At 42.5% G+C, this 27,238-nt stretch overlaps 1 protein-coding gene across 11 annotated transcripts in view; it reads right to left on the reverse strand.

Moving 5' to 3' along the window:
* Window positions 1-6,437: 6,437 nt before the first annotated feature.
* SIPA1L1 (signal induced proliferation associated 1 like 1) overlaps window positions 6,438-27,238 on the reverse strand; it is a 324,202-nt gene continuing 303,401 nt past the window's right edge. For 8 of the 11 annotated variants that reach the window (XM_077262085.1, XM_077262067.1, XM_077262127.1 and 5 more), the window contains 4 exons: window positions 25,720-25,866; window positions 22,610-22,724; window positions 10,728-10,809; window positions 6,438-8,300 (listed from right to left, as the gene is read on the reverse strand). In XM_077262085.1, coding sequence (XP_077118200.1) covers window positions 8,157-8,300; window positions 10,728-10,809; window positions 22,610-22,724; window positions 25,720-25,866 — 488 coding nt within the window. In that variant the 3' untranslated portion in view covers window positions 6,438-8,156. The remainder of the gene's footprint in view (window positions 8,301-10,727; window positions 10,810-22,609; window positions 22,725-25,719; window positions 25,867-27,238) is intronic. The other 3 variants (XM_077262132.1, XM_077262094.1, XM_077262111.1) reach the window with 1 other exon arrangement.

A 27,238-nucleotide genomic window follows, 5' to 3' on the forward strand; every position in this document is an offset into this window, starting at 1 on the left:
AGCAAATATGCAATAAACACTGTTATGCGGTTAATAAGAAGAAATCTATAAATTTGTCCTCAGAAAAAGTATTGCCTGTCAGATCCTCCTTCATGGATGCCCTCAAATCTGATCTAATTATTTTGAGAGCAGAGAACAACCTCTCTACACTAACTTGGGTTGGTGGCAAAGCAGTAACCACTCGGGCAACATCTCTGACAATGTCAGGATATAGAGGAATCGCTTGTTGCACTGTTATTTTTGATGAACAGTCAAATTTCTCAATTTCTTTTAGTGCACATGAAAAATTCTGCTGAAATGTACTGGCTGTGTTCTTTGATGGGGATGACTCTTCTTCTATGCGGGAATGCTTTGCACGGTTCTTGTGCTCCAAATATTTTTCGAAATTAAATTCTTCATCAGTTGATGAGGATGAAGATGTGGCAGGACGACCAAATTCTTCTTGTTCCTCCTGACTGTTCTGCAACCCTTTCATCCTTACTGCTATTTCAAACAGAGCTTCTTTTCCTTTAGTTAGCTGTTGATCGTCTAGAAGAATCCGATGCATTGGGTCTACATAAACAGCTGCCAAAAGAATGTTATTTTGTATTAGTAGCTCCTCTCTCCGTTTCATTGATGTAGCAATGCCACTTGCAAATAACCCTCCTCTTTGGGACAGGCGAAACATCAGGTTCTTCTACTCCTTTAAGAAAATACCTGGAGTTAAGTACTCTGCTTGTAATTTTTTAGTCACTGTAAATGGGTGCTCTAGCAATTTTTCCAGCTCAGTCACCTGATTCCACTGACTTTCATTTAGTGTCAGTTGAGGGTTAGCCATGTCTACAAGAAAGGTTTTCAGTTCAACCAAGCGCTGAATCATTAAGTAAGTACTGCCCCATCGTGTGGCTTGATCAATAATTGCCCCTTTTCCAGCACGTCTCTTCAAAATTGAGTCAACTTTAGGGGTTCTGGCAACAGTAGCCAATTTTCTCACCTTGCCAATCAGTGCAGCAGCATGTCCTTCTTGCAGACTGTCTCTTATAGCCAGCTGTAGCTTATGCACAACACAGCGCATGTGATGAATGAAAGAACGTATTGACAGTTTCAACAAGATCATCTAAACTATCATGTTGCTGGTCATCTGAAGCAACTTGTTTGCTCCTCAGTTACAATACTGTGTTCCTCTATTTCAAACATTTCTGTGTCTGTGGACCCAGAATGTTCTTCTAGCTGCTGGTCACCATCATTACTCTCATTCATTAGCTTAGTAGTACTTATCATATTTGAAGCATTGTCAGTTATGACAGAAAGAACTTGCTCTTTTTTTAGTTCATAGTCTTGCAGAACCTTTTCCACCAAGACCCGGAGAAACTCACTGGTGTGATGAGCTTTGGTGTCTTTTACTGCCAATGTCTTGGTAACTATTTCATTTTTGTCACAAACAAATCGGACATTGATGGCAAAATAGTTCACTCTGTGATGTGTGCAGGCATCCAGTTTAAGAAACAGAAAGCGTCCCTTGAGAGTTTTTTTAAGTTCTTCCTTTTGTTTAAAAGCTTCTTCGATTACTAATTTTCTAATACTCTCTCTCTCCAGAGAAACACCAAGCTTGCGGGCCATTTCCCCATTCAGACACATAAAAGCTGGTCGTGAAAATAATGAAATAGGCACACTATCCTTTACAACAAGCTCTATGATCTGTTTTTTAAATGTATCTACTGTCATTGTCACAGTAACTTTGTCACTGACAAAATATCTTGCAACTGATGGCTGCAAAGTTCTCTGCTCCTTTGTTTGGCTGGAAGAGCTGGGCACTGGTTCATTGGTTTGGATGCAGTCTTTCTCATCCACTGCTTTCAGTACTTCTGGATGAAAGCGCTGTAAATGTCGCTTTAGATTAGAAGCTCTGGTAGGAGCATTTTTATCTTTGCCTGAATATGCACTGATCTTGGCTTCACAGCATTTGTTTTCGTCTGGATCATTTGTCATACACTGACAGATATAATGTTTTCTATCTTGAGTGATGGTGAAATGTTCAAATACAGCTGATTTAATGTGACGCTTCTTTGACATTCTCAGGTTTTTAATTCTGCATTCACAATCCAAATGACAATTGTTTTTCCTAAAAACAATTGTACAAAATTATTGCCAGGTCGTACAACTGATATAGTGGTCAGTAATACTGTTATTCCTCATGTACTCACAGTTAACTGATGCAAAGTTTGTTGAAAGGATAATACTTCTTACAGTCTTCCTCTTCTGAGTAGCAGCTGTGAGTTGCTTGGAAGACGCACACCTAGTAAACATCTAGTCTAGAGGAGGAGCTTTACTACTAAGAATTTGCAACACATTTTCACTTTCAGTTTCATACATTGTAAGTAGGGGGGTTGGGGCACCATGAGGTTAACCAAGTATAAGATTAGATAAGGGCAGTGGAGAACAGTGACACACAAGAAGTAAGAAATGTCTCTATCTCCAGCAGAACTGCTTATCACTGTTGTTCATAGTTTGATAGAACATATATATTTGAGTAACATTTATAAAATTCATATGAAAGTTCAATTATGAAATATTAATAAAAATTTTTTAAAGCTGGAGTCGGAGTCGGTACATTTCTACCAACTCCAACCAAAACTAACTCCGACTCCACAGCCCTGGTAATCCCTATTATTCTTAATATGTAAATGAGCTGTAAAGATCTATGGGCCGGACATAGATCTCCCTGAAAATCTGACATCAGAGCTTATTATAAATGAAAGGGGTAGTTACCAGTGTGAGACATGATCAGGAGAGCAGACTCTCAGTCATTACATGTCTCACACTTGTAACAGTCCCTTTCATCTATATATATAATTGTCTAAGGCAGGGGTGTCAAACTGCATTCCTCAAGGGCTGCAAACAGGTCATGTATTCAGGATTTCCTTGTATTGCACAGGTGATCATTTAATCACCTGCACAGAATGATTCCAGCACCTTGTGCAATGAGAAGGAAATCTTGAAAACACGCATGGTTTGAGGCCCTCGAGGAATGCAGTTTGACACCCCTGGTCTAAGGGGTACTTCCGTCTTTCTGTCGGCAACTTCCATCACGGATATTCATTCGCTGATTGGTCTCGCCAGCTGCCTGTCATGGCTGCCACGACCAATCAGCGACGGGCACAGTTCGATTAGTCCCTCCCTACTCCCCTGCAGAAATAGCCTGGCGCCCGCTCCATACTCCCCGCAGTCACGGCTCACACAGGGTTAATGCCAGCGGTAACGGACCGCGTTATGCCGCGGGTAACTCACTCCATTACCGCTGCTATTAACCCTGTCTGCCTATGCAGCCTCAATAGTAAAAACATCTAATGTTAAAAATAATAATAAAAATAATAATAAAAAAAATCATTATATACTCACCTTCCGCCGCCTTTCCGACGCTCCGGTGACCGGTCCATGCAAGCGGCAGGTTCCGGTGCTAAGGTTGGTGTGCGACAAGGACCTGCCATGACGTCACGATCATGTGACCGCGACGTCATCACAGGCCCTGCGCGAGAAGGACCTGCCATGATGTCACAGTCATGTGACCACGACGTCATCGCAGGCCCTGCGCGCCTGCACGAGAAGGACCTGCCGTGATGTCACGGTCATGTGACCGCGACGTCATCACACCCTCGGACCGGAAGCTGCCGCCTGAACCGAACACAGGCGACAGAACTACAAGGGGCCCCTCGGAAGGTGAGTATATGTTTATTTTTTAAACTGTGACATACGTGGCTGGGCAATATACTACGTGGGTGGGCAATATACTACGTGGCTCTGTGCTGTATACTACGTCGCTGTGCAATATACTGTACTATGTGGATCTGTGCTGTATACTACGTCACTGGGCAATATACTATGTCACTGGGCAATATACTACGTCACTGGGCAATATACTACGTCACTGGGCAATATACTACGTCACTGGGCAATATACTACGTCACTGGGCAATATACTACGTCACTGGGCAATATACTACGTCACTGGGCAATATACTACGTCACTGGGCAATATACTACGTCACTGGGCAATATACTACGTCACTGGGCAATATACTACGTGGCTGTGCAATATACTACGTCACTGGGCAATATACTACGTCACTGGGCAATATACTACGTCACTGGGCAATATACTATGTGGCTGTGCAATATACTACGTCACTGGGCAATATACTACGTCACTGGGCAATATACTACGTCACTGGGCAATATACTACGTGGCTGTGCAATATACTATGTAACTGGGCAATATACTACGTGGCTGTGCAATATACTACGTAACTGGGCAATATACTATGTCACTGGGCAATATACTACGTAACTGGGCAATATACTACGTCACTGGGCAATATACTACGTGGACATGCATATTCTAGAATACCCGATGCGTTAGAATCGGGCCACCATCTAGTCTACTATATAATTGTCTAAGGGTCACTTCCGTCTTTCTGTCTGTCCTTCTGTCTGTCACGGATATTCATTGGTCGCGGCCTCTGTCATGGAAATCCAAGTCGCTGATAGTAAAAAGATCTACTGTTACAAATAATAATAATAAAAAAAAAAGGTTATTCACACCTTCTGACGTCGCGCACTGTCCTCGGCAGTGCAAGCGGCAGGTTCCGGTGCCAAGGATGCTATGCGAGAAGGACCTGCCATGACGTCACGGTCATGTGAACGTGACGTCATCACAGGTCCTGTGCTCATACCAACCCTGGGACCGAAAGCTGCCGCGTGCACCGTACACAGGCGCTAGGACTTCAATGGGCCTTCGGAAGGTGAGTATATGTTTATTTTTTATTTTAAGTCTTTTAACCACGCATATAGTGCCCACATTGCTATATACTACGTGGGCTGTGTTACATACTACGTGGGCTCTGTTATATACTACATCTCTGTGCTATATACTATGTAGCTGGGCAATATACAACTTGACTGTGCAATATACAACGTGACTGTCCAATACACGTGGCTGTGCAATATACTACGTGGCTCTGTTATATACTACGTGGCTGTGCAATATACAGTACTACGTGCCTGTGCAATATACTACGTGCCTCTACAATATACTACGTGGCTATGTTATATACTACGTGGCTCTGCTATATACTACGTGGCTGACCAATATACTACATACCTGTGCAATACACTACTTGGCTATGTTATATACTACGTGGCTGTGTTATATACTACGTAGCTCTGCTATATACTACGTACGCTGTGTTACATACTACGTATTACGTATTACTACGTGTTACATACTACTGTTATATACTACGTCGGTTGTGTTATTTACTACGTCACTGTGCAATATAGTACGTAGCCTGTGATATATACTACCTACATATTCTAGAATACCCGATACGTTAGAATTGGGCCACCATCTAGTTTATAATAAGCTCTGATGTCATATTTTCAGGGAGATCTATGTCGGCCCATAAATCTTAAGAGCTCATTTACATATTAAGAAAAACGTGTATTTCTCTAGAATAAGGCATCCAATTGCAGATATCGAAGGTATCATTTAAATCAGCTTCCTATGACCTACATGTAAATGTAGACTGTTTAGAAGAGCAGATCCTACTGATGCATTCCTGGAGATAATCCGCTCCAGTTTTCTTATCGGAAAAGGAGGGCTCTCTCATGGTTGCCATCATGCGGTTAAGAGAAACCGTGTTATTCCTCCTTTACACGGACTACAGCTTATTCTGAAAAGTTACATGAAACAACACTTCAAACTTGGAAAAAACCATGCAGGTACTTGTTTTTTATTTTTCATCATGATGCTCGATCAGTCACGTAACAGTGACCGACAGAAGCCATTGCCTTACAATTCGGTCCATCGTAATGCAAGTAATTTTGATAACCAGGATAGTCCCTATCTGCTGCACTATTCTTCCCATTAAAGTGGTTATAAGGGACTTAGAGAAAAACTAATCATCGACAGGTAGTTGCCATCTTCCTGCCTGTTTTGCTGCATGAGGGATACCTCTGTGCTCAGACCGGCAATTATCCTACTTCCTGTAAAGTTACATTGACAGAGCAGTTCATTTTTCTTTGCTCTGTGGTGTTAAGTCATCACTGACATAGTCATGTTTATTGACAGCCCGCTCAAACCAACGCAGCGGGGAACCGACTGTCAGTCAACATGATGTTGGCAGAGACGCCCAGTCAACAGAGTAGAGTGGAGGAGAAGGAACTGCTCTGTGAACGAGACATCACAGGAAGCAGAAGAATTGATGCTAGGAGTGGTCCATGACTGCTCTGAGTCAGGAGAAATCATTGCCAGGCAAAACAGGCAAGTAAGTTAGCTATTGCCTGCCAATTTTTTAAGTCTTGGATAACCCCTTTAAATATGACAGTCTCCTAAGCAAGCCCCATACACGTAAACTGAGCCTTCTAGTTGCTCTGAAAAAAAAAGAGTAACCAAAAGATAGTCATCTTTTAAAACCAGTTTATTTTCAGGATTTTACAAGTTTTCTCTGCAACCTCAGATACAATAACTTTGTTGCAAAAATTCTAATAAATAGCCTTCCTCAAGCTCCTCCCTTTCTGAAGAAGAGAAATCAAACATTTCAGAATGGTTGAGAGAGGCTTGGAAAAAAAAATTCAATGTACAAGTGATACCAGGCATTATTATATAAATCTCCTTCATACAATCATTAAAAAAAAAAAAACACTCAAACACTTTTTGATCTCCATTAGAACATCTTACCAAACGACTCTGGTAGGGTAAATAACTAAACCGTAAGCTTTTTGCCATGTGAGTGAATAGAGTATTTCTGTACATGCCTTTTTAAAGCAGCTAAAAAACGAAAATTAAAATAATAATTAAAAAAAAATCTAAACGGCACATAATTGCAAAGAAATAAAGTGTCACAAGAATTACTAATAAAAGCATTGGAAACAATATTTCCAGAGAACAAATTACATTTTTCTTACAAAATATAAATCTCTCTGCCTAGATAGAATCTTGTAGCAAATATAGGGTTTAGTTTAAAAATTTAGGTTACAGGAAATTTGAAACTGTTCATTTTGATGCTATGTAGTTTTCCAATACGTAGAGCGGAACGTACAAAGTGCAGGTGACTAAAGTCGTATCGGTGTCCTCCATATTGCTGGAATAAATAGCCCATATGATCCCTATTCAATATCTGTACAGTCAGATAAAGGCAATGGGGACTTTTCACACGAGATAACTAGAAGGAATATATATTTGTGTGCTGTGATGTGTGCTTCTACATACCCTCTCAAAAAAAGTGATATTGGTGACTATGAAACGGCTCAATTATGGAAAGGTCCACCAGGGACCGATGCAATCTGTGGTCCTGTACAGTAACAGATAATCAATACCGGCTGCCAGATCGCAGGTGAAAAATAGACGGGGTCACTAATGCAAGGCCGCAGACAGTCTTTTCCATGTGCTGAAAAATTAGTCAATGGGGCAGCAAAAAAGAAAAATAAAAACACAAAAAATCTCAAACTTCTGCATAATCTCCTGTACCTATAATTTATCAGTGGGGTGGGGGTTATTGCTATTTTACAAACAATTTGAGGTACATATAACTATCTACACTAGTGAGGGGGGGGAAGGAAGCGAGTGTGGGGGGGGGGGGGAGGAAAAAAATCAAAAGAGGTCTTTTACTACAATAAAAACAAACAATCTTCAACTGCTCGCTGAAAACCATACACGGCGCATCATCAATGCTGTATCTTACTTGCTTAGATGGCTTTAGTTTGTTTTCTGATAAAGATTTGCATGATAAAATTATTTCAAGTGATACAACCCATTTATAATCAAAAGGAATAGTCATTTTATGGCATTTTTTTTTTCCACTTAGGGATTATTGCCCGAGAAGCGACCATGTTTGGCATATATATATATATATATTTTTTTGCGTTCAAAACTGTACAAATTTTACTTCTGAAACATTCACATTTCAGCTACGTTTCTCACGTTGTGTAATTCTCATAGGCAGTGTGTAGAAGTGATACTTTGCTTAATACATGCAAGGCAGGATAAAAAGTCAGGAGTTGGGAAACGCTGCGGCTCCTTTCTATGTACACTCGAATCCAGCTGCAGTTAAAGCTAAAGGTCTACGGGACACACTCGACAGGACACAAGAAGTTCACATCTGTACAGTCTGCACTGTCCATTAGCTCATGTCTATAGTGTTAAACACCCATTCTGTGAACTTCTTCAACTTGGCAGTAGCATTCTGGGACTCTTCCTGCAAGCGTAGGTTGTCTTCTCGTAAGAGTTGCACTTCGGCTTGAAGATTTGCTTTATCTTCCTTTTCCTACAACAGAAGCATATGGTGATTAGCAAACAATCTGGGCAATATGGCCTTAAGTCAGACCCCGGAATCCAGGAACTGTTTATGTATGTTGTTTCTTTAATTTAAAGTTGTTAAATTAAATTGTAACAGAAAAATCTGCTGCAACTACTCGAGTGTTGGCAGGAAAATTTAGGGCGTTTTTTTTTACTTGCGTTATTTTCCCATCCATTTGATTGTATGAAAAATGCTGAAAGAATTGTCATTTGTCAATTGCTGCGGATTTGGAAAAAACTCATGGGCAAATCTGCAGGGAAAAAAATAAACAGCGTGTACCTGGGATTTCAGAAATATCATTCAATTTGTCAGTACTATAAAAATGTAGTGTGCGAACAAGCCCTAAGGTCAGAGAACGGTTACTACAGGGCATGTGCTGGGATGGACTTTAACGCTTGCTTTAAAAATCATCTCACCTGACGAACGAGCGTTTTGCTTGCTCATTGAGTGATTGCTTGCCGGTTTATATAGGCCAATAATCGAGAACAAGCCTTCTTAGGGTCACCAGATTATCGGCCAGTGTAAATAGGCCCCAAGGTTGCCAAAGCGAGTTGTGGGGGCTAACATCGTGAGACCACAGTGAGGGGAATACTTACTCTAATATCTGTTTGCTTGGAAACTTCCTGAGTTAAAAAATGCACCCACTCCATCTCCACTCATCACTTTACCAGTCATGAAGCCGATTCTGATACAAATTACGGCTCGGTAATAAGACTACGCTAAATCAAATAGGGATCCAACAACCTTTAAAGGTTCGTCCCATAAAACATAAATATCGGGTGGGGAAGAGGAAAAAAATGCAAGGTTACTTACCCCCGGATGCCTAAACAAAAGCAATCCAGTGTATGTTCCCAAAATGTATGAACATGATTTCCATATGGGGTCAATGTAGCCTAATATGTAATTTCTTTTTTTTCCCCCCGTCTGCTGTGTATTAGTGATGAGTGTCTTCAGCGTGCTTGAAAAATATGTTCAAGTCTCGGCGTCTGCACGTCTTGTGGATATTCGACAGACGCAAGTAGGTGTTGTGGTTGATGAATATCCGCGAGACATGTAGGTGCGGGGACTGTAACATATTTTTTCTAGCATGCCTGGATAACACCTTATTCAAGCACGTTCGCTCATCACTACTGTGTACCATTATCAGCTCTGATTGCAGTAAGCAATGTGATTAATGGACAGCTTTATGCACTTTGTCATGGTAATAGCCAGAAAAACTAATGTGAAACCGTGCAACACAATGGGCCTGATTCATTAAGACTGGCTTTTCGCACACCAATCATAAGTTGCCATGCCCCGTCCCGCTTCCTTCCTAGCCCTACCCATTTTGGCGGAGCTGCTTGAAACTGGAGTGAAGATGCCAAAAGTTGTGAAAAAGTTTTGCAACTTTTCAAAGTGTTACACTTATGAAATCGGGGCCAATATGTCTTTAATTATCCTAATATCAAACATTAGGTTACATTTGTGATATGAAGAATACTTTGTTTTATATTTTACATATTAGAAAATTTCAGTTTGAGTAGAAATTTACAAATAGGCCTGGATGAAGCGGTGAAAATCAAAATGGAAACCCCCATTATTAATATTTCTGCCTGTATTCAGAGAATGGCGAAATGATGACAGAACAATTTTAAAGGGGTTGTCCAGGCTTGGGGTTCCAGTTTGCAGTCACAATGTGACTACAGTCTTGTGAATCCTTACAATGTGCAATGTGTGTGCTGTCAAGATTCTTCAGAAGCAAGTGGGCAATTTGCATACATACGGTCATGTGCCAACTGGACATGTGCGGCCTCTCTCAATTGAAGTGAATTCAACGAGGATGAACAAGTCTAGTCGGAATGTGTCCGAAAGTATACAAATCGCATACCTGCGATTAATAAAGTCCAAAATGACAACCGCAGTACCCTGGAGAGCTTAGCCAAAAATATGAACCACGCTTCTTCAGGTCTTTGTCTTCTGTGGAGAGAACACATCATTGACATCTTCAACTCTGGTCCAACCCACAGCAGAAATAGGGAATGGGAGGCATGGTTTAGACTTATTCACAGTGCTCCCCATGCCACTTTTGCACAAGAGGAGAAGTGGGTAAACGGAGGCAGCGCCAACATAAAGGAAAGAACTAGGGTACAGAGCAGGAGCTGACCAGAATGCTGGAAGAATTTTATGTCAATTTGTGGTTTAGCTATTGAAAACCCTGCTCATCCTGGGCTTCTAGTAGTCAAGTGGGCAGTCCTAAACAGTGATTGTATGCCAGCTTATACTGGGAAGGTTGTCAGAGAAATCAACAACAACCACTGGACTCAAACTCAGAAGCAGGGGTTTTGATAAATAAAACACAATTAATACTGAATTTATTCCAGCCAACGATAGAACCCTTCTTCTTTACGGTCGTACCTTTTTCAAGTCATACTGCAGCATTTTCAGCATGCCCTCCAACTGCTCAACCTTCGTAGCCAGTGAGGTGGGAGACTCTTTCCTGTAATAAAAGACAGAGCTGATAAATACTTGATTACTTAAAGAGGTTATTCAGAACTATATATTTTTTTTTACTGTGGGTCTAAGAACTTGCAAACAGGTAGTTACTAACTACCTACCTGTTATACTCCGCACAGATTTCTGGCGACACAGAGCGGTCACTAACTCCCTCTGCGGCTTCTGCTGAAGTCACATCCACAGAAGCAGCTTCTCTTCCGCTCTGCTCTATTGATGAGGCGTTACTGCCATAGTCATGCTGATTGACAGCCGGATCCCCGCTGCATAGCTACAGGGAGCCAGCTGTCAATCAGCATGACTATGGCAGTAATGCCTCATCAATAGAGCAGAGCGGAAGAGAGGCTGATGTGGATCAGCCGAATCGCAGAAGTGGCGCTGGATAGAGCAGGCAGGTAGTTACTACCTAGCTAGCAACTACCTGCCTGTTGAATTTTTTTGTTCACAATGAAAAATTACTTTAGTCCTGGATAATCCCTTTAACATGGAACCCAACAGGAAAGTGCAAAATTAACCTACAAAAGGCTTAGATTTGATTTTACTGTTGTTTTTTTTCTAGTGGAAGTAAATTATGAGGAAAAAGAAAATATTATAAATAAATTCCAAAATACATTAAATTAGCTAATCATATTTTCTTTTGTTATCTAGGGAGATAATCAATACAGTACATTACAATGGCTGCTGTCCTGTTAAACTAATGGAAACCTGTCTTAGGCTATGTTCACATGTTGTGATTTTTTTATGCAAAGTTTTAGCTTCGTTTTTGATGGGTGAAAAAATGCTGCAAAAACACAGAAAAAAAGCTACAAGTAGTGACATGCTGCATTTTGCAACAATGCAGCTCTTTAACAGAACAGTCATGAAAAAAACCAAGCTGTGTGCATTAGATTTCTAAAATCTCAGATTTTGCTGGTACTGTGATACCTAGGTGCAAACTTGCATACATAGTTACATAGTTATTAAGGTTGAAGGAAGACTAAGTCCATCTAGTTCAACCCATAGCCTAACCTAACATACCTTAAAATGTTGATCCAGAGGAAGGCAAAAAAACCCATGTGGCAAAAAGTAAGCTCCACATTGGGGAAAAAAATTCCTTCCCGACTCCACATACGAAATGTTGATCCAGAGGAAGGCAAAAAAACCCATGTGGCAAAAAGTAAGCTCCACATTGGGGAAAAAAATTCCTTCCCGACTCCACATACGGCAATCAGACTAACTCCCTGGATCAACGTCCTATCAAGAAATCTAGTGTATATAAGCTGTAACATTATACTTTTCAAGAAAGGCATCCAGTCCCCTCTTAAATTTAAGTAATGAATCACTCATTACAACATCATACGGCAGAGAGTTCCATAGTCTCACTGCTCTTACAGTAAAGAATCCGCATCTGTTATTATGCTTAAACCTTCTTTCCTCCAGACGTAGAGGATGCCCCCTTGTCCCTGTCTCAGGTCTATGATTAAAAAGATCATCAGAATCCCCTCATATATTTATACATTAAAATAAGATCACCCCTTAGTCTTCGTTTTTCCAAACTAAACAGCCCCAAGTCTAATAACCTATCTTGGTATTGCAGACCCCCCCAGTCCTCTAATAACCTTGGTCGCTCTTCTCTGCACCCGCTCTAGTTCAGCTATGTCTTTCTTATACACCGGAGACCAGAACTGTGCACAGTATTCTAAGTGTGGTCGAACTAGTGACTTGTATAGAGGTAAAATTATGTTCTCCTCATGAGCATCTATGCCTCTTTTAATACATCCCATTATTTTACTTGCCTTTGTAGCAGCTGCCTGACACTGGCCACTGAATATGAGTTTGCCATCCACCCATACACCCAGGTCTTTTTCATTGACGGTTTTGCCCAGAGTTTTAGAATTAAGCACATAGTTATTCATCTTATTACTTCTACCCAAGTGCATGACCTTACATTTATCCCCATTAAAGCTCATTTGCCATTTATCAGCCCAAGCTTCTAGTTTACATAAATCATCCTGTTATATAAAATTGTCCTCCCCTGTATTGATTACCCTGCAGAGTTTAGTGTCATCTGCAAATATTGAAATTCTACTCTGAATGCCCCCTACAAGGTCATTAATAAATATGTTAAAAAGAAGAGGGCCCAATACTGACCCCTGTGGTACCCCACTGCTAACCGCAACCCAGTCCGAGTGTGCTCCATTAATAACCACCCTTTGTTTCCTATCCCTGAGCCAGCTCTTAACCCACTTACACATATTTTCCTCTATCTCCATTGTTCTCATTTTATGTATCAACCTTTTGTGTGGCACCGTATCAAAAGCTTTTGTAAAGTCCATATACATCATGTTCACTGCGTTTCCTTGGTCCAGTCCGGAACTTACCTCTTCATAGAAGCTGATCAAATTAGTCTGACAGGAATGGTCCCTAGTAAACCCATGCTTACAAAGCAGCAAAAACGCAATGTGTGAACATAGCCCTAGAATGTAGATAGGAGAGATGTGTGTGAACATGTATAGTGGGAAGCTCAGTGGGGCGGGTATTCCAGATCCTTTTTGGAGTCAATCACGGGATGATGTGCAGTAGCCGGCTGCAGCTACTATACAGCTATGCAACTGATCACATCCGTTGGCACCGGGTACAGCTGAGTGGCGTGAGTACTTGGTGTTTCACCACCATCAACCTGATATCGATGACAAATCCTAAGGATAGACATCAATATTAAAAGTACAGGAAAACACCTCTAAGAATTGCAATGTATATGTAAAAATCAGATGCTGTGATCCTATTTTTTTCATGACATTCGATCCATGAAAATAAAAAAGGATCAGTTGAACAGCCCTGTTCTAGTACTGATAATTTTTTTTTTTTTATCACAGATCACACTAGGTCTGAAAATATGGTTGTGTGTACGTACCCTTTCCTTAATAAATAAATAATAATAATCTTTATTTTTATATAGCGCTAACATATTACGCAGCGCTTTACAGTTTGTACACATTATCATTGCTGTCCCCAATGGGGCTCACAATTTAAATTCCCTATCAGTATGTCTTTGGGGTGTGGGAGGAAACCGGAGTGCCCGGAGGAAACCCACGCAAACACGGGGAGAACATACAAACTCTTTGCAGATGTTGTCCAAGGTGGGATTAGAACCCAGGACTCCAGCGCTGCAAGGCTGCTGTGCTAACCACTGCGCCACCGTGCTGCCCCTCTGCTTCCTTCACAGTTATTTTACCCAGACGGATGCACGGTAACTAAGTCAGTCTGTAGTCCAGACTATTAGGGTATGTACCCACAATGCGGAGTTGTTGCGTGTTTGACCCTGCGCACTTATGCGGCCTCCAACCTGCAGCGTCCAAATGTTACAGCATAATGGATGGGATTTCAAGAAATCCCATATCCACTATGCGTCCAGAGACGCCCGCGGCTCACCTGTGGACACGGACATGCTGCACATCTTTCCCTACTGCAGCATGTCGATTTCTCTGGCAGAAACGCTAGTCTGCACAAGATAAATGTCACCCGTACAATGTATTGGACGCAGTGATTCCACACAATTCAGTGACCACATGCAGCTTCAATGCTTTCCAATGCTTTGGATGCAGCGAACATACAAAGAGTCCAAAGCGCTGCTACTTCCAGATCGTGGGCACCCAGCCTTTTAGAGGATTTTTTAGACTGGAAACATTGTATTTAACACTCATATGTTAGAAGCTTAGGCCTGTTTGAGCCCTCAGCCATTAAAAGAAATGTTTCAGCTCACTGAAAGCAGGTCTTTCTCCCTTTCGGAGCCCTGATAGATATAGATATAGATATAGATAGATAGATAGATAGATATATATATATATATATATATATATATATATATATATATATATATATATATATATATATATATGAGAACAGCACAATGCTCACCAATGGGTGCCAAGCCTCCTGGGCAGGACGGTCCACTCATCCACCCAAATAATATGCCAAATGAAAAAAGGAAGGCAGCACTCCAATTCGTAGGAAAGTGAAAAACTGTGAAGTTTATTTCAGACCCACATCTCTATACGACGTTTCGGCTCACACTGAGCCTTTCTCACTGAGCTCAAATATATATATTTTAAGTTGTGAGAGTAGAGAACAGACTGAAAGTTATGACATTGGTGCAAAAAGAGTGTGCACAAGTCACTAAATAAATCTCCCCCTAAGTACATAAGAACACTGCTAAACGATCTTATGTAACGCTAATAAAGTGTAAGGGTATGTGCACACGTTGCAGATTTCCTGCAGAACTGCAGCGTTTTTTTCCGTGCAGAAACGCTGCAAATCTGCAAGTGATTTACAGTGCAATGTAAATCAATGGCAAAAGAAAGGGCTGTGCTAATGGTGCGGAAAAATCTGCATGGAAAACGCTGCGGATTAAAAGAAGGAGCATGTCCATTCTTTGTGCGGATCTGCAGTGTTTCTGCACCCATTCCATTACAGAAATCCGCAAGGGTAAAAATGCATGAAATCCGCAGTAAATCCACTGGAAAAAAGCACAAAATCCGCAAGAAAAACGCATCAAATCTGCACCTGCGTTTTCTGCCAAGAGATACAGAATCCGCACAGAAAATTCCAGAGGCAAATCTGCAATGTGTGCACATACCCTTACATTGTATAAGACATCCCACTGAGACTATAATTTCTGCATGGGGTCTCCTCATCCCATGTAAGCGAAGAAAAACTACACTATAGCAGGGGTGCACAACCTGCGGACCAGAGCCCACAATACCATCCTGTGGTCCCTAATTATTTGATCATAAAGAGGCTTATCTGTGCATCATGGCTGCTCATGTATTTTCAAAGCCAGGGAGAAGCAGAAGGAGTGGCAGAGAGCATGGGAGAATGAATGGATATCAGCACTGTACAGCCATCTCTGAGACCCCCATATAGTGGCAGAATACACCTGAACTATGTGGTCCTGGAAGTGGAACTGTCATCTATACATTTATGGCATATACTTGTAATATGCTATACATGCATGGTAATAAACCTTTAACCCATTAGTGACACAGTCAACTTTGACCTTAATCACCAGGCCAAATTTTCCAATTCTGACCGCTGTCACCTTCTGTTGTATTAACTCTGGAATGCTTCAACGGATACTGGTGATTTGGAGATTGTTTTTTGTGAAAAACTGTACTTCATGTGACATATTGTACTTCACGTTAGTGGTAAAATTTCTTTGATATGACTTACGTTTATTTAAGAAATGGAAATTTGGCAACAATTTTGAAAATTTAGCAATTTTCAAACTTTCAATTTTTGTGCCCTTAAATCAGACAGTCATTATTATTATTATTATTATTTATTTATTTATATAGCACCATTAATTCCATGGTGCTGTACATGAGAAAGGGGTTACATACAGAGTAATAAATATCGTTTACAGTAAACAAGTTTACAGTGACAGACTGGTACAGAGGGGAGAGGACCCTGTCCTTGCGGACTTGCATTCTATGGGATATCATAGTCATATCACACAAAATAGTTAATAAATAACATTTCTCACACGTCTACTTTACATCAGCACAATTTTGGAACCATTTTATTTTTTAGGACGTTGTAAGTAGAGTTGAGCGAATTTGTTCGGATTTGGGTCTGAATCCAATCGGCAGCGAATATTGTTTTTGCAATATTTGTCGAACATAACCAAATGTCATTAAAGTCAATTGGAGTAGAAATTACCGAATATGTATATGGCACGAATAAGGCAAATTAAGATTCGGAGACCGAATGTCACCAAATTCGCTCAACTCTAGTTATAAGGGTTGAAAGTTGACCAGCAATTTCTCATTTTTCAAAAAAAATTTACAAAACCATTTCTTTTTTTTTTTTTTCTTTAGGGACCACCTCACATTTGAAGTGACTTTGAGGGAGGCTTATATGACAACAAATACCCAAATGTGACACCATTCTAAAAACTGCACCCCTCAAGGTACTCAAGAAGTTTATTAACCTTTCAGGTGCTTCACAAGAACTAAAGCAATGTGGAAGGAAAAATGAACATTTCACTTTGTTCACAAAATAATTTACTTTAGACCTTAACTTTTTATTTTTTTATTTTTTTTATAAGGGTAACAGGAGAAAATGGACCCTAAAATTTGTTGTGCAATTTCTCCTTGGCATGCTAATACCCCATATATGGGGGGAAAACAAATGTTTGGGTGCATGGCAGGTCTCAGAGGGGAGGAAATTACCATTTGACTTTTTGAATGGAAAATTGGCTGGAATCGAGAGCGGACGCCATGTCGCGTTTGGAGAGCCCCTGATGTGCGACACATAATTTGATAACATTAGGTCATCATATTGAATATATCGTCATTAGTGTTGAGCGGAAGTGCTCGCTACTCGGGTATGCATCGAATATCGCGGGTGCTCAAGTGACATGCTCACCGCATGTTTCACAGCTGTTAGACACGTAAAAAAACATGCAGGGATGCGGGATTCTCCGTGCGTACCCGACTACCCGATGCAAACTCGAGTAGCAAGGACTTGCACTCCATACTAGCCGTCATATTGTCTTCTTTTTTTCTTTTGAAGAAACCCCCATTCTAACTCCAACCCTAAGGGTGCTTGCTCACAATCAGGAACTGCTGCGGGTTTGACGCTGCCTGTTTCTGTTGAATCAAACCAGCAGCGGCCACCTGTGACAGCACAGTGGATGTGATTTCCAGAAATCCCATGTCCACTATGCGTGCATAGTCGCCTGCGGATGACTCGTGGACACTGACATGTGGCGCGTCGTTCCATACCTCAGCATGTCAATTTCTCTTGAGGACACGCTAGTCTCCGCAACAAAAATTAAATCAATAAAAATGCAATGAATGCGGTAAATCCACACGGTTCAGTGACCTCATGCAGATTCACCGGTGTTCAACTGTAGCTGAGATCCCGAAGATTTTCGACGCTGGGGGCACTGTACCCTTATTTATCAGCGCCATTAAAAAGCAGAGGAATAGGTACCCTTAACTGCCACCGTTAAAGGCGTATCGGTGGTTGTTAAGGGGTTAATGGAACCTGCCACGAGATGCATGTTGTCCGAACAATAGCATCAATCAGATGCTGTCTCTGAAATGTGTTCAGAGAAAACAGTTTGAAAGGTCAGCTGGGGACTGTGACGGGGTGTACCGCAGAGCAAGAAGGGACAACAGGCTGATACCACAGATTTATTATCAAGAACGCTGGAACAACACATGCAGGTAGATCTACAGAGTCCACAATTAGTCCAACGGAACAGGTTCGGGGGCACCTCCCGATAATCCTTGTGCCAGCTAACAAAGCAAAAGTCCACACGAGTCCAAGGGATCCCAAAACAATCTCACGAACTACGAGATATGTCCTCAGCTCAAGTCTCGCCCCGTTCGCTTCCGCAGTCCCAGATGGACGTGGGGTCTTGCCTCAGCTAAGAATCCCCACTCCTCCTTCAAGGATCAACTCACATCTGATCTCAAAATAAGAATGGATTGTCTGAGCTCCTGGGATCCGCCCATGAAGGGGGGTAGGGGTCACACCTTCTATTCAATGGTTGGGTCCATCAGAAGATTCTAGACTGGTCGGCTCCACTTAGTCTATGTAGTATGTACATTTGACTAGCCACCTGCTGTGAGGAAGAATGGCTATTCCTTCACTAGTGACAAAGCTTAATTACATTATAGCTTAGGGCTGCAAGTATTGGGGGAAGGAGACATATTGTTACAGGTGAACTCCCAGCACAAGAAAATACATAAATTACAGCTAATAGAAACCAGAGAACAGTTACATACATCAAATGGCATATTATTCAAATACAGGACAGGACAAAAGTACATATCATGACAATCTCTTCCCCTCCCAATTTGTGTACGTACTAGGGACCTCTACAGGTCGCTGGTTAAGTACACACAGGCAAAGCATAACATACATGTGGCTTCATGCAGCCACGAATTGGCATCATAGCTCTCCCACATCATTGCCCAGGAGAACATCTGCAGGCAGACCACCCATCACCCCAACCACACATCGCCTGACCCCAAAACCAAAGTTCAGATCCACAGTGGCTGTGGGAATAGTCCTCCATTGTCCACCAGCCAGTTTAATGACAATCCCAGGTCCTCTATGAATTGCCTCAGGCCGAACCACTCGGGGATCAGCCAGTGTGAGGAAAGCCCGAGTCACAAAATCCAATAAGTCTCTTTCCATCCAGCACGACCTTCTGCAAGTGCTTACCTCGATGAGCAGAAGTCGTCATAGCTGCAGGTCGCACACCATAAACTCCTAGTGGTGCAACATGGGTGGGTGAGTCACTAGGCCAGTCCTCAAGTAGTGGTGACACGTCTTCCTCCATGGCACTTGGCTGTACATAATTAATAATACGACTGGGTACAGGATCAATCCTCATTTGAACAGCTGGGCAGGAGGCTTGCAGATGCCCCGGCTGCCCACATCGATAGCATCTGTGCTGGGTCTCACTCCATCCAAGGCATCCTCTTGGGCGAGGGGGTAAGGGAACTTGGAGGCCGGCTCCCACCTGAAGGTGCTGTAGGGGTTTGAGGACGACTCCTCCATGGGCTGGCTGGGCATGAGGCCTGCAGATGCTCCGGATGCCCACAACCATAACACCTGCGCTCTGCTACTTCCTCTCCTCGTCGTATTTCAGAAAACGCAGTAGAAGCAACTGGAGGCACATTTACACGAGTATCAGCATGAGGTGGTGGCTTAGAGGAACGGGGAACAATGGGGACAGAAGACCTGGGGGCCACCGATGTTGTGGAGCTGGTGGGCCTCTCTCCATCCTCCAACAGAACCCTCCACTGAGGCTTGATGGTGAGAGCCTCATCAGCGAGAGATGCAGCTTCTTCCACTGTCGCTGGTCTCCTCTTACGCACCCATTCCCGGATCTCAGCAGGGTACTTGAAGTAAAACTGCTCTTTCAGGATAACCTGGAGGAAGGTCTCCCAGGTTAAGGCCTCCTCTGCCTCCAGCCAGCGATGACATATTTGTTTGAGTCTATGAGCATATATCTTAAAAGACACTTCCCCATCATAGGCTAAAGTACGGAACTGAGTCTGTTTAATCTCCGCATACTCATGGTTCCCCCGAGGGTCCATAGCTCTATAGGCTTCGGCAGCTCCACCCTCTAAGAGCCCCACAAGATGTCTGACTCGCTCCCTTTCCGGGACTTCCATTAATCGACACTGATGCTCAAAGTCCTGGAAGAAGCCCTCAATGTCGCCTGCAGCCACATTAAAGGGCTTAAAGTCTTTGCGGGACACTCTGGGGAGCTCCCTCATGGTGGGTGCTGGGGTCACAGTCTGTCTGGAGCTTCTAGCTGCTTCCAAAGCGATCTGCCTCTCCAGCAATGCCATCTCCTGAGCTCTGTGAAAGGCCTCCCTCTCCTCTGTGAATGGCCTCCCTCTCCTGAGCTCTGTGAATGGCCTTCCTCTTATCGTCTATGCTGGCCTCTTCTCTCAGCAATGCCATCTCCTCCTCGTACCACACAGCCCACTGACTTTTTTGGGTATTTACCTCCGGCTGCAGTCTTTCCTCCATTTGCTGTGAGGATCCTTCCTCAGCGTCATCTTGCAGGTGAACTCCTTCCAAAGCCTCAATTAGCTGCTCCTTGGAGAGTCCTTTAAAACGGACTCCTACTTCACGGGCCTTTGATTGTAGGCTCTCCAAAGTCCAGTTATTGTACTCTGCGGTGCTGGTTCCCGATGTTGGGCCATTGTCCTCCATTCCTTCTGCTCTGATCCCGCCGCTGCCACCAGTTTGTGACGGGGTGTACGGCAGAGCAAGAAGGGACAACAGGCCAAGGGATGATTCCACAGATTTATTATCAAGAACGCTGGAACAGCACATGCAGGTAGATCTACAGAGTCCACAATTAGTCCAACGGAACAGGTTCGGGGGCACCTCCCGATAATCCTTGTGCCAGCTAACAAAGCAATAGTCCACACGAGTCCAAGGGATCCCAAAACAATCTCACGAACGACGAGATATGTCCTCAGCTCAAGTCTCGCCCCGTTCGATTCCGCAGTCCCAGATGGACGTGGGGTCTTGCCTCAGCTAAGAATCCCCACTCCTTCTCCTTCAAGGATCAACTCACATCTGATGTCAAAATAAGAATGGATTGTCTGAGCTCCTGGGATCAGCCCATGAAGGGGGGTAGGGGTCACACCTTCTATTCAATGGTTGGATCCATCAGAAGATTCTAGACTGGTCGGCTCCACTTAGTCTATGTAGTTCGTACATTTGACTAGCCACCTGCTGTGAGGAAGAATGGCTATTCCTTCACTAGTGACAAAGCTTAATTACATTATAGCTTAGGGCTGCAAGTATTGGGGGAAGGAGACATATTGTTACAGGTGAACTCCCAGCACAAGAAAATACATAAATTACAGCTAATAGAAACCAGAGAACAGTTACATACATCAAATGGCATATTATTCAAATACAGGACAGGGCAAAAGTACATATCATGACAGGGACCATAGGGAGAAACACGACTAGTCCGGCTTCTTACTGCCCCAGCTGATTGACAGGCCTCTACCATGTGTGCAGCATTTCAGAAAACATACATGGCTGCAACTGCACAGTCAGGCTCTGATTCGTGTTGTGCATGGTTCAGCAGCACGGGTCTAGTGACAGGTCACCTTTAAGCCTTACTGAGGCCCTTGGAATTGGTTCAGTCTGATGTAGACCCTGCACCAAAAAAAGCTTGCGCATTCCTAATATAGGTTTTAAAACATCCATAGGAAAATTACTTAAAAGGGAATCTCTCACGTCCGATAGCGCTAATAACCTGCAGACATAGCATTATGACGGTGCCCAGCCGCTGTACTAAAAGTGCAGCACCCGGGAGAAAATTACATTTTTTTTCCTCACGGGAGCTGCCAGCTTTCAGTCATGTCATGCAGCCAAGCTGCTGCAACTTCATTGCACCTGCTCACTATGCTGGGAGAAGCGGATGTAATCACAACCCGACAATGACTGATAGGCAGCTCTGCATTGATGAACTCAGAACCGGCTGTCAGTCAGTGCCGAGATGTGCTTGAAACTGCTGCTTACAGAGCTGTGACTGAAGGCCAGAGTGACAATGCCTGCATGACTGAAAGCTACAGGCTCCTGTGAGAAAGTTCAATTTCTCTCAGGTGCTGCACTTTTAGTACAGCAGCCGGGCACCTTCCTAATGTTATTAACCTGCAGATTGACCTTATATCTCTGGGGTGAGGAACCTCAAGCCCCCTTTTCTGCAGCTCCCAGGCAGATTCCCAGGGACCGCAGTGCTTGGGCCAACCGTAGCCCCAGTGTATCCTATGTGATGTATATAATGCAGTGTCTGCATCTCCTATATGATGTGTATCAGCAGTCTGATGTATACACTACAGATCTCCAACTGCTTGAGTTTTATAAATGTAACATGAGCAGTGATGAATTTCCCCCAGTGAGGAGACCTGCCGTGTAATATACATCTGTGTTAGGTACGACTTACTGCTGCGAGTTCTTTACACAACTTATCGCAAAGAGTTGCCTGCACTCCAGACCAACGTAAATCTGGAAAAGTAGTTACGAGTAGCAACATCATCCATACCAACTAACATCACAAAATATAGCAGAAAAAATTTCAAAATGAACATTTTTAGGACCCCAGAATTATGGTATCAATATCCAAATGAACCTTAGCTGAAAAAAGGTTCAGCACAACACGGCTGTATCTACAACGTTATCTAACCTGACAGGCTCCCTCTAAGGGGCGAGGTACTATGAAGGAAACATGCCATGTTTGGAAGTCTTACCCAAAGTAAGTGCTGGACTGAGAGGGAGACTGGCCTTCTAACTGTTCACCCATCGAGGCGGAGCTCCCCGGTCTGTGTTCATCATCTGGAGAGGCAAAGAAGGAAGCTCTTTGATCTAATGAAAACACAGAAATAAAATTCAGCAGCACGACTTACAGAAAAATCCTAATTCTCAAATACATAATGCAGCCAAAGGGCATGCCTCACAAATTGTGTTTTTGCAGCACCATAAACCAGAGTGGTGTCAGGAAAAATGCCCTGTGCAATAAAGGTGTTTTTACTTGCCCTTTTTTTTCATTCATTTGAATGGGTGAAAAACACTCAAAGAATTGACATGCTGCAGATTTAAAAAAAAAAACAAAAACCACGAAGCAGATCAAGAAAACGCAGCGTTTGAATGAGATGATTGTTTTAACACATTTATATGCTGGTGCATCAGAGAAAAACTCACACAAAAAATAAAAATGCCCCATGTGAACATACCCTAAAACTGCTGTACTTTCTTCTTTCCTTTCCACACTGTATTCTCACGCTTCAGTAGCCATAGGGCCCTGGACTTACGGTAGACATACACCAAAGAGCAAAGGTGATCAAATGTGCTGATTTTTCATTAGGACTTGCCTACAATCTAATGTATATGAAGCATTAGATTTCAAAAAGTCCAAGGCTTTCTTCTCACAGGAGATGAGCGTATTTCTCCCTCACCATTGAGCACATATGCACGCTAGCTCAAGCATAGTGTGCGTGAGTATGAGGGTGGTACGGCCCACCAGTTACAAACTCCAGGGCCCCACTTTTCTACATTTGCTACATGCAAATGTGATATTTCCTCAATCATAAATTTACAGTGGGTACCGTGAAGTATTCAGACCTCTTTAAATTTTTCACTCTTTGGTTCAATGCAGCCATTTGGTAAATTCAAAAAAGTTCATTTTTTTCTTATTAATGCACACTCTGCACCCCATCTTGACTGAACCCCCTACCCCCAGAAATGTAGAAATGTTTGCAAATTAAAAAAGAAAAACTGAAATATCACAGGGTCATAAGTATTCAGACCCTTTGCTCAGTATTGAGTAGAAACACCCTTTTGAGCTAGTACAGCCATGAGTCTTATTGGGAATGATGCAACAAGTTTTTCACACCTGGATTTGGGGATCCTCTGCCATTCTTCCTTGCAGATCCTCTCCAGTTCCATCAGGTTGGATGGTGAATGTTGGTGGACAGCCATTTTCAGGTCTCTCCAGAGATGCTCAATTGGGTTTAGGTCAGGGCTCTGGCTGGGCCAGTCAAGAATGGTCACAGAGTTGTTCTGAAGCCACTCCTTTGTTATTTTAGCTGTGTGCTTAGGGTCATTGCCTTGTTGGAAGGTGAACCTTCGGCCAAGTCTGAGGTCCAGAGCACTGTGGAAGAGGTTTAAATCCAGGATCTCTCTATATTTGGCTTCATGTTTCCTTCAATGGCGACCAGTCGTCCTGTCCCTGCAGCTGAAAAACACCCCCATAGCATGATGCTGCCTGCCACCACCATGATTGTATTGGGCAGGTGATGAGCAGTGCCTGGTTTTCACCACACATACCGCTTAGAAATATCACCAAAAAGGCCTATCTTCGTCTCATTAGACCAGAGAATCTTATTTCTCAGTCTGGGAGTCCTTCATGTGTTTTTACCAAACTCTATGCGGGTTTTCATATGCCTTGCATTGAGAAGAGGCTTCCGTCAGGCCACTCTGCCATAAAGGCCCGACTGGTGGAGGGCTGCAGTGATAGTTGACTTTGTGGAACTTTCTCCCATCTCCCTACTGCATCTCTGGAGCTCAGCCACGGTGATCTTGGGGGTTCTTCTTTACCTCTCTCACTAAGGTTCTTCTCCCATGATTGCTCCGTGTGGCTGGACGGCCAGGTCTAGGAAGACTTCTGGTGGTCCTAAACTTCTTCCATTTAAGGTTTATGGAGGCCACTGTGCTCTTAGGAACCTTGAGCACTGCAGAAATTCTTTTGTAACCTGGGCCAGATCTGTGCCTTGCCACAATTCTGTCTCTGAGCTCCTTGTCCAGTTCCTTTGACCTCATGATTCTCATTTGGTCTGACATGCACTGTGAGGTCTTATATAGACAGGTGTGTGCCTTTCCAAATTAAGTCCTATTAGTTTAATTAAACACAGCTGGACTCCAATGAAGGAGTAGAACCATCTCAAGGAGGATCACAAGGAAATGGACAGCATGTGACTTAAATATGAGTGTCTAAGCAAAGGGTCTGAATACTTATGACCATGTGATATTTCAGTTTTCGATATTTAATAAATATGCAAAAAATTTCTACATTTCTGTTTTTTTTTTTTTTGTCAAGATGGGGTGCAAAGTGTACATTAATGAGAAAAAAAATGAACTTTTTTGAATTTACCAAATGGCGGCAATGAAACAAAGAGTGAAAAATTTAAAGGGGTCTGAATACTTTCCATACCCGCCGTATATAACAATGAACTGGGTAGACTCAAATGAATGCTGCCTTTAATAAAAATAATAATAATCTTTATTTATATAGCGCCAACATATTCCACACGCTTTACAGTTTAACAGTTTCAAATGCAAGTCATAAGTAGTAACGTTAACAATACAATAATTAAAGCACAATAAGATGACACTACTCGTGAGAGCTTACAATCTACAATGAGGTGAAGGAGATACAAAGTTCCAGAGCTTATTTACAATGATGTATTTACAATGATGGTCCAGCCATCTTCAGGAGGTGGGGGATAGATGGGGATAGTGAATTGGGCTACACACGTGCCCTTACACATAAAATGACTTTGTCTACAGATTCAAGTATATTGTACCAATTATTGCTCATATAACAGGGTGGGGGCCCACCAGAGGATTCTCCTCTTCTCCTGTTGGCCAGTCCAAGTATGAGTTTGGGAGAAAAACTTTGATGGTCTACTGTAGTAAGTATACAGACTCCTTTACAGGAAAACCTATCATCTTTTCTTCCCAGACCTAAGGAGTAATTGTTTAAGCCACCTCCCTAAATGTACATATCCTACAGTCATATAAACTTTTTAAAGAATTGCAAGGAAAATAACAATACAAATCAGACTTTAATTGAACACCTTACCCTCAAAGGCCTTTGCAGCATCTACTAAATTTGACCACTCTAGATCAGAAGCAGCATCTGGAAGGGGCATAAGTCCTGGGTCGGGCATGGCCTGTCTTCTCTGATCATGGATGTCAGTGAGGGAGGTGTCTGACGCCGAAAACTCGCCTGGAAATACCAAGGAAGAGATTATTTTTGGAATCTTGGCATATCTGAGAAAATAGTCCCATGTTCATTTCAATATGACAAAACTGGCAAGTGACCAGAATTGTGTGACAAAATGATAGTGCAAAATTTGGTAAATCATTTCTCCTTCATTACTTGTCTTCCCCCCCAGCTCATCCGTCTGTCCTACCACTTCCTAAATATCAATTACTGAGTAATGGACCTGTTATGCGAGACTAAAATATTTCATTTTTTTGCAAGAACTTCTACGTTGTCAATATGTATTTTATGTAAGTGCTATCCGTGATTTTCACAGACAGCACTCAAACTTGCAATAGTCTACAGGTCCATTTAAATGTGTGACTTGTTCCTTAGCCCGAGAGGATCACGGAAAGTCACCAAGACCTGTCTGAATTTTATCTGAGGATCGGCGCGAAAATCGGCAATGCACGTCAACAAGTCCGTGAAAAAAAAAAAATCGGACCACACACTGATCAGAATAATCAGTACATTTTTCTCGTATGTGGAAAAATTCCACATGCCTGAATGAGGCCTAAAGGACTTAGGACTGCCACGTTAAACCATTATTTCCATCCAGTGTGTGGCTGTGACATCCTCCAGGGATAACAGATCAGAAAGATGGACCTGTGGCAATCAGCTAATTGGTGGGGTGGCTCCCATACACAATTTAAAAAAAACTAAAGTTTCCTCTAGGGATGAACTGAAAATAAAAATAAACCCAACTAATTATACCAGCATTTATGAAAACATAACCTTAGGTATGATATTTGTGGGCTTATGTGTAGAGTTCAGCGAATTTGTTCGGGTCCCTTTTATTCGGCAAGCTATAGCGCTTACCAAGGGTAACAGGAGAAATTGGACCCCAAAAGTTGCTGTACAATTTGTCCTGAGTATGCCTATACTCCATATGTGGGGGTAAACCACTGTTTGGGCGCATAGCAGAGCTCGGAAGGGAAGCAGCGCCGTTTGACTTTTCAATACATAATTGGCTGGAATTGAGATAGGACGCCATGTTGCGTTTGGAGAGCCCCTGAGGTGCCTAAACAGTGAAAAACCCCCACAAGTGACACAGTTTTGGAAAGTAGACCCCCTAAGGAACTTAGCTAGATGTGTGGTGAGCACTTTGAACCCCCAAGTGTGTCACAGAAGTTTATAATGTAGAGCCGTAAAACTAAAAAATCATTATTTTTTTTTTTCTTCACAAACATCATTTTTTCGCCCCCAATTTTTAATTTTCCCAAGGGTAACAGGAGAAATTGGACCACAAAAGTGGTTGTGCAATTTATCCTGAGTACGATGATACCCCATATGTGGGGGTAAACCACTGTTTGGGCACATGGCAGAGCTCGGAAGG

Source organism: Ranitomeya variabilis, chromosome 1, assembly GCF_051348905.1.
Source record: "Ranitomeya variabilis isolate aRanVar5 chromosome 1, aRanVar5.hap1, whole genome shotgun sequence".
NCBI classification, from domain to species: domain Eukaryota; kingdom Metazoa; phylum Chordata; class Amphibia; order Anura; family Dendrobatidae; genus Ranitomeya; species Ranitomeya variabilis.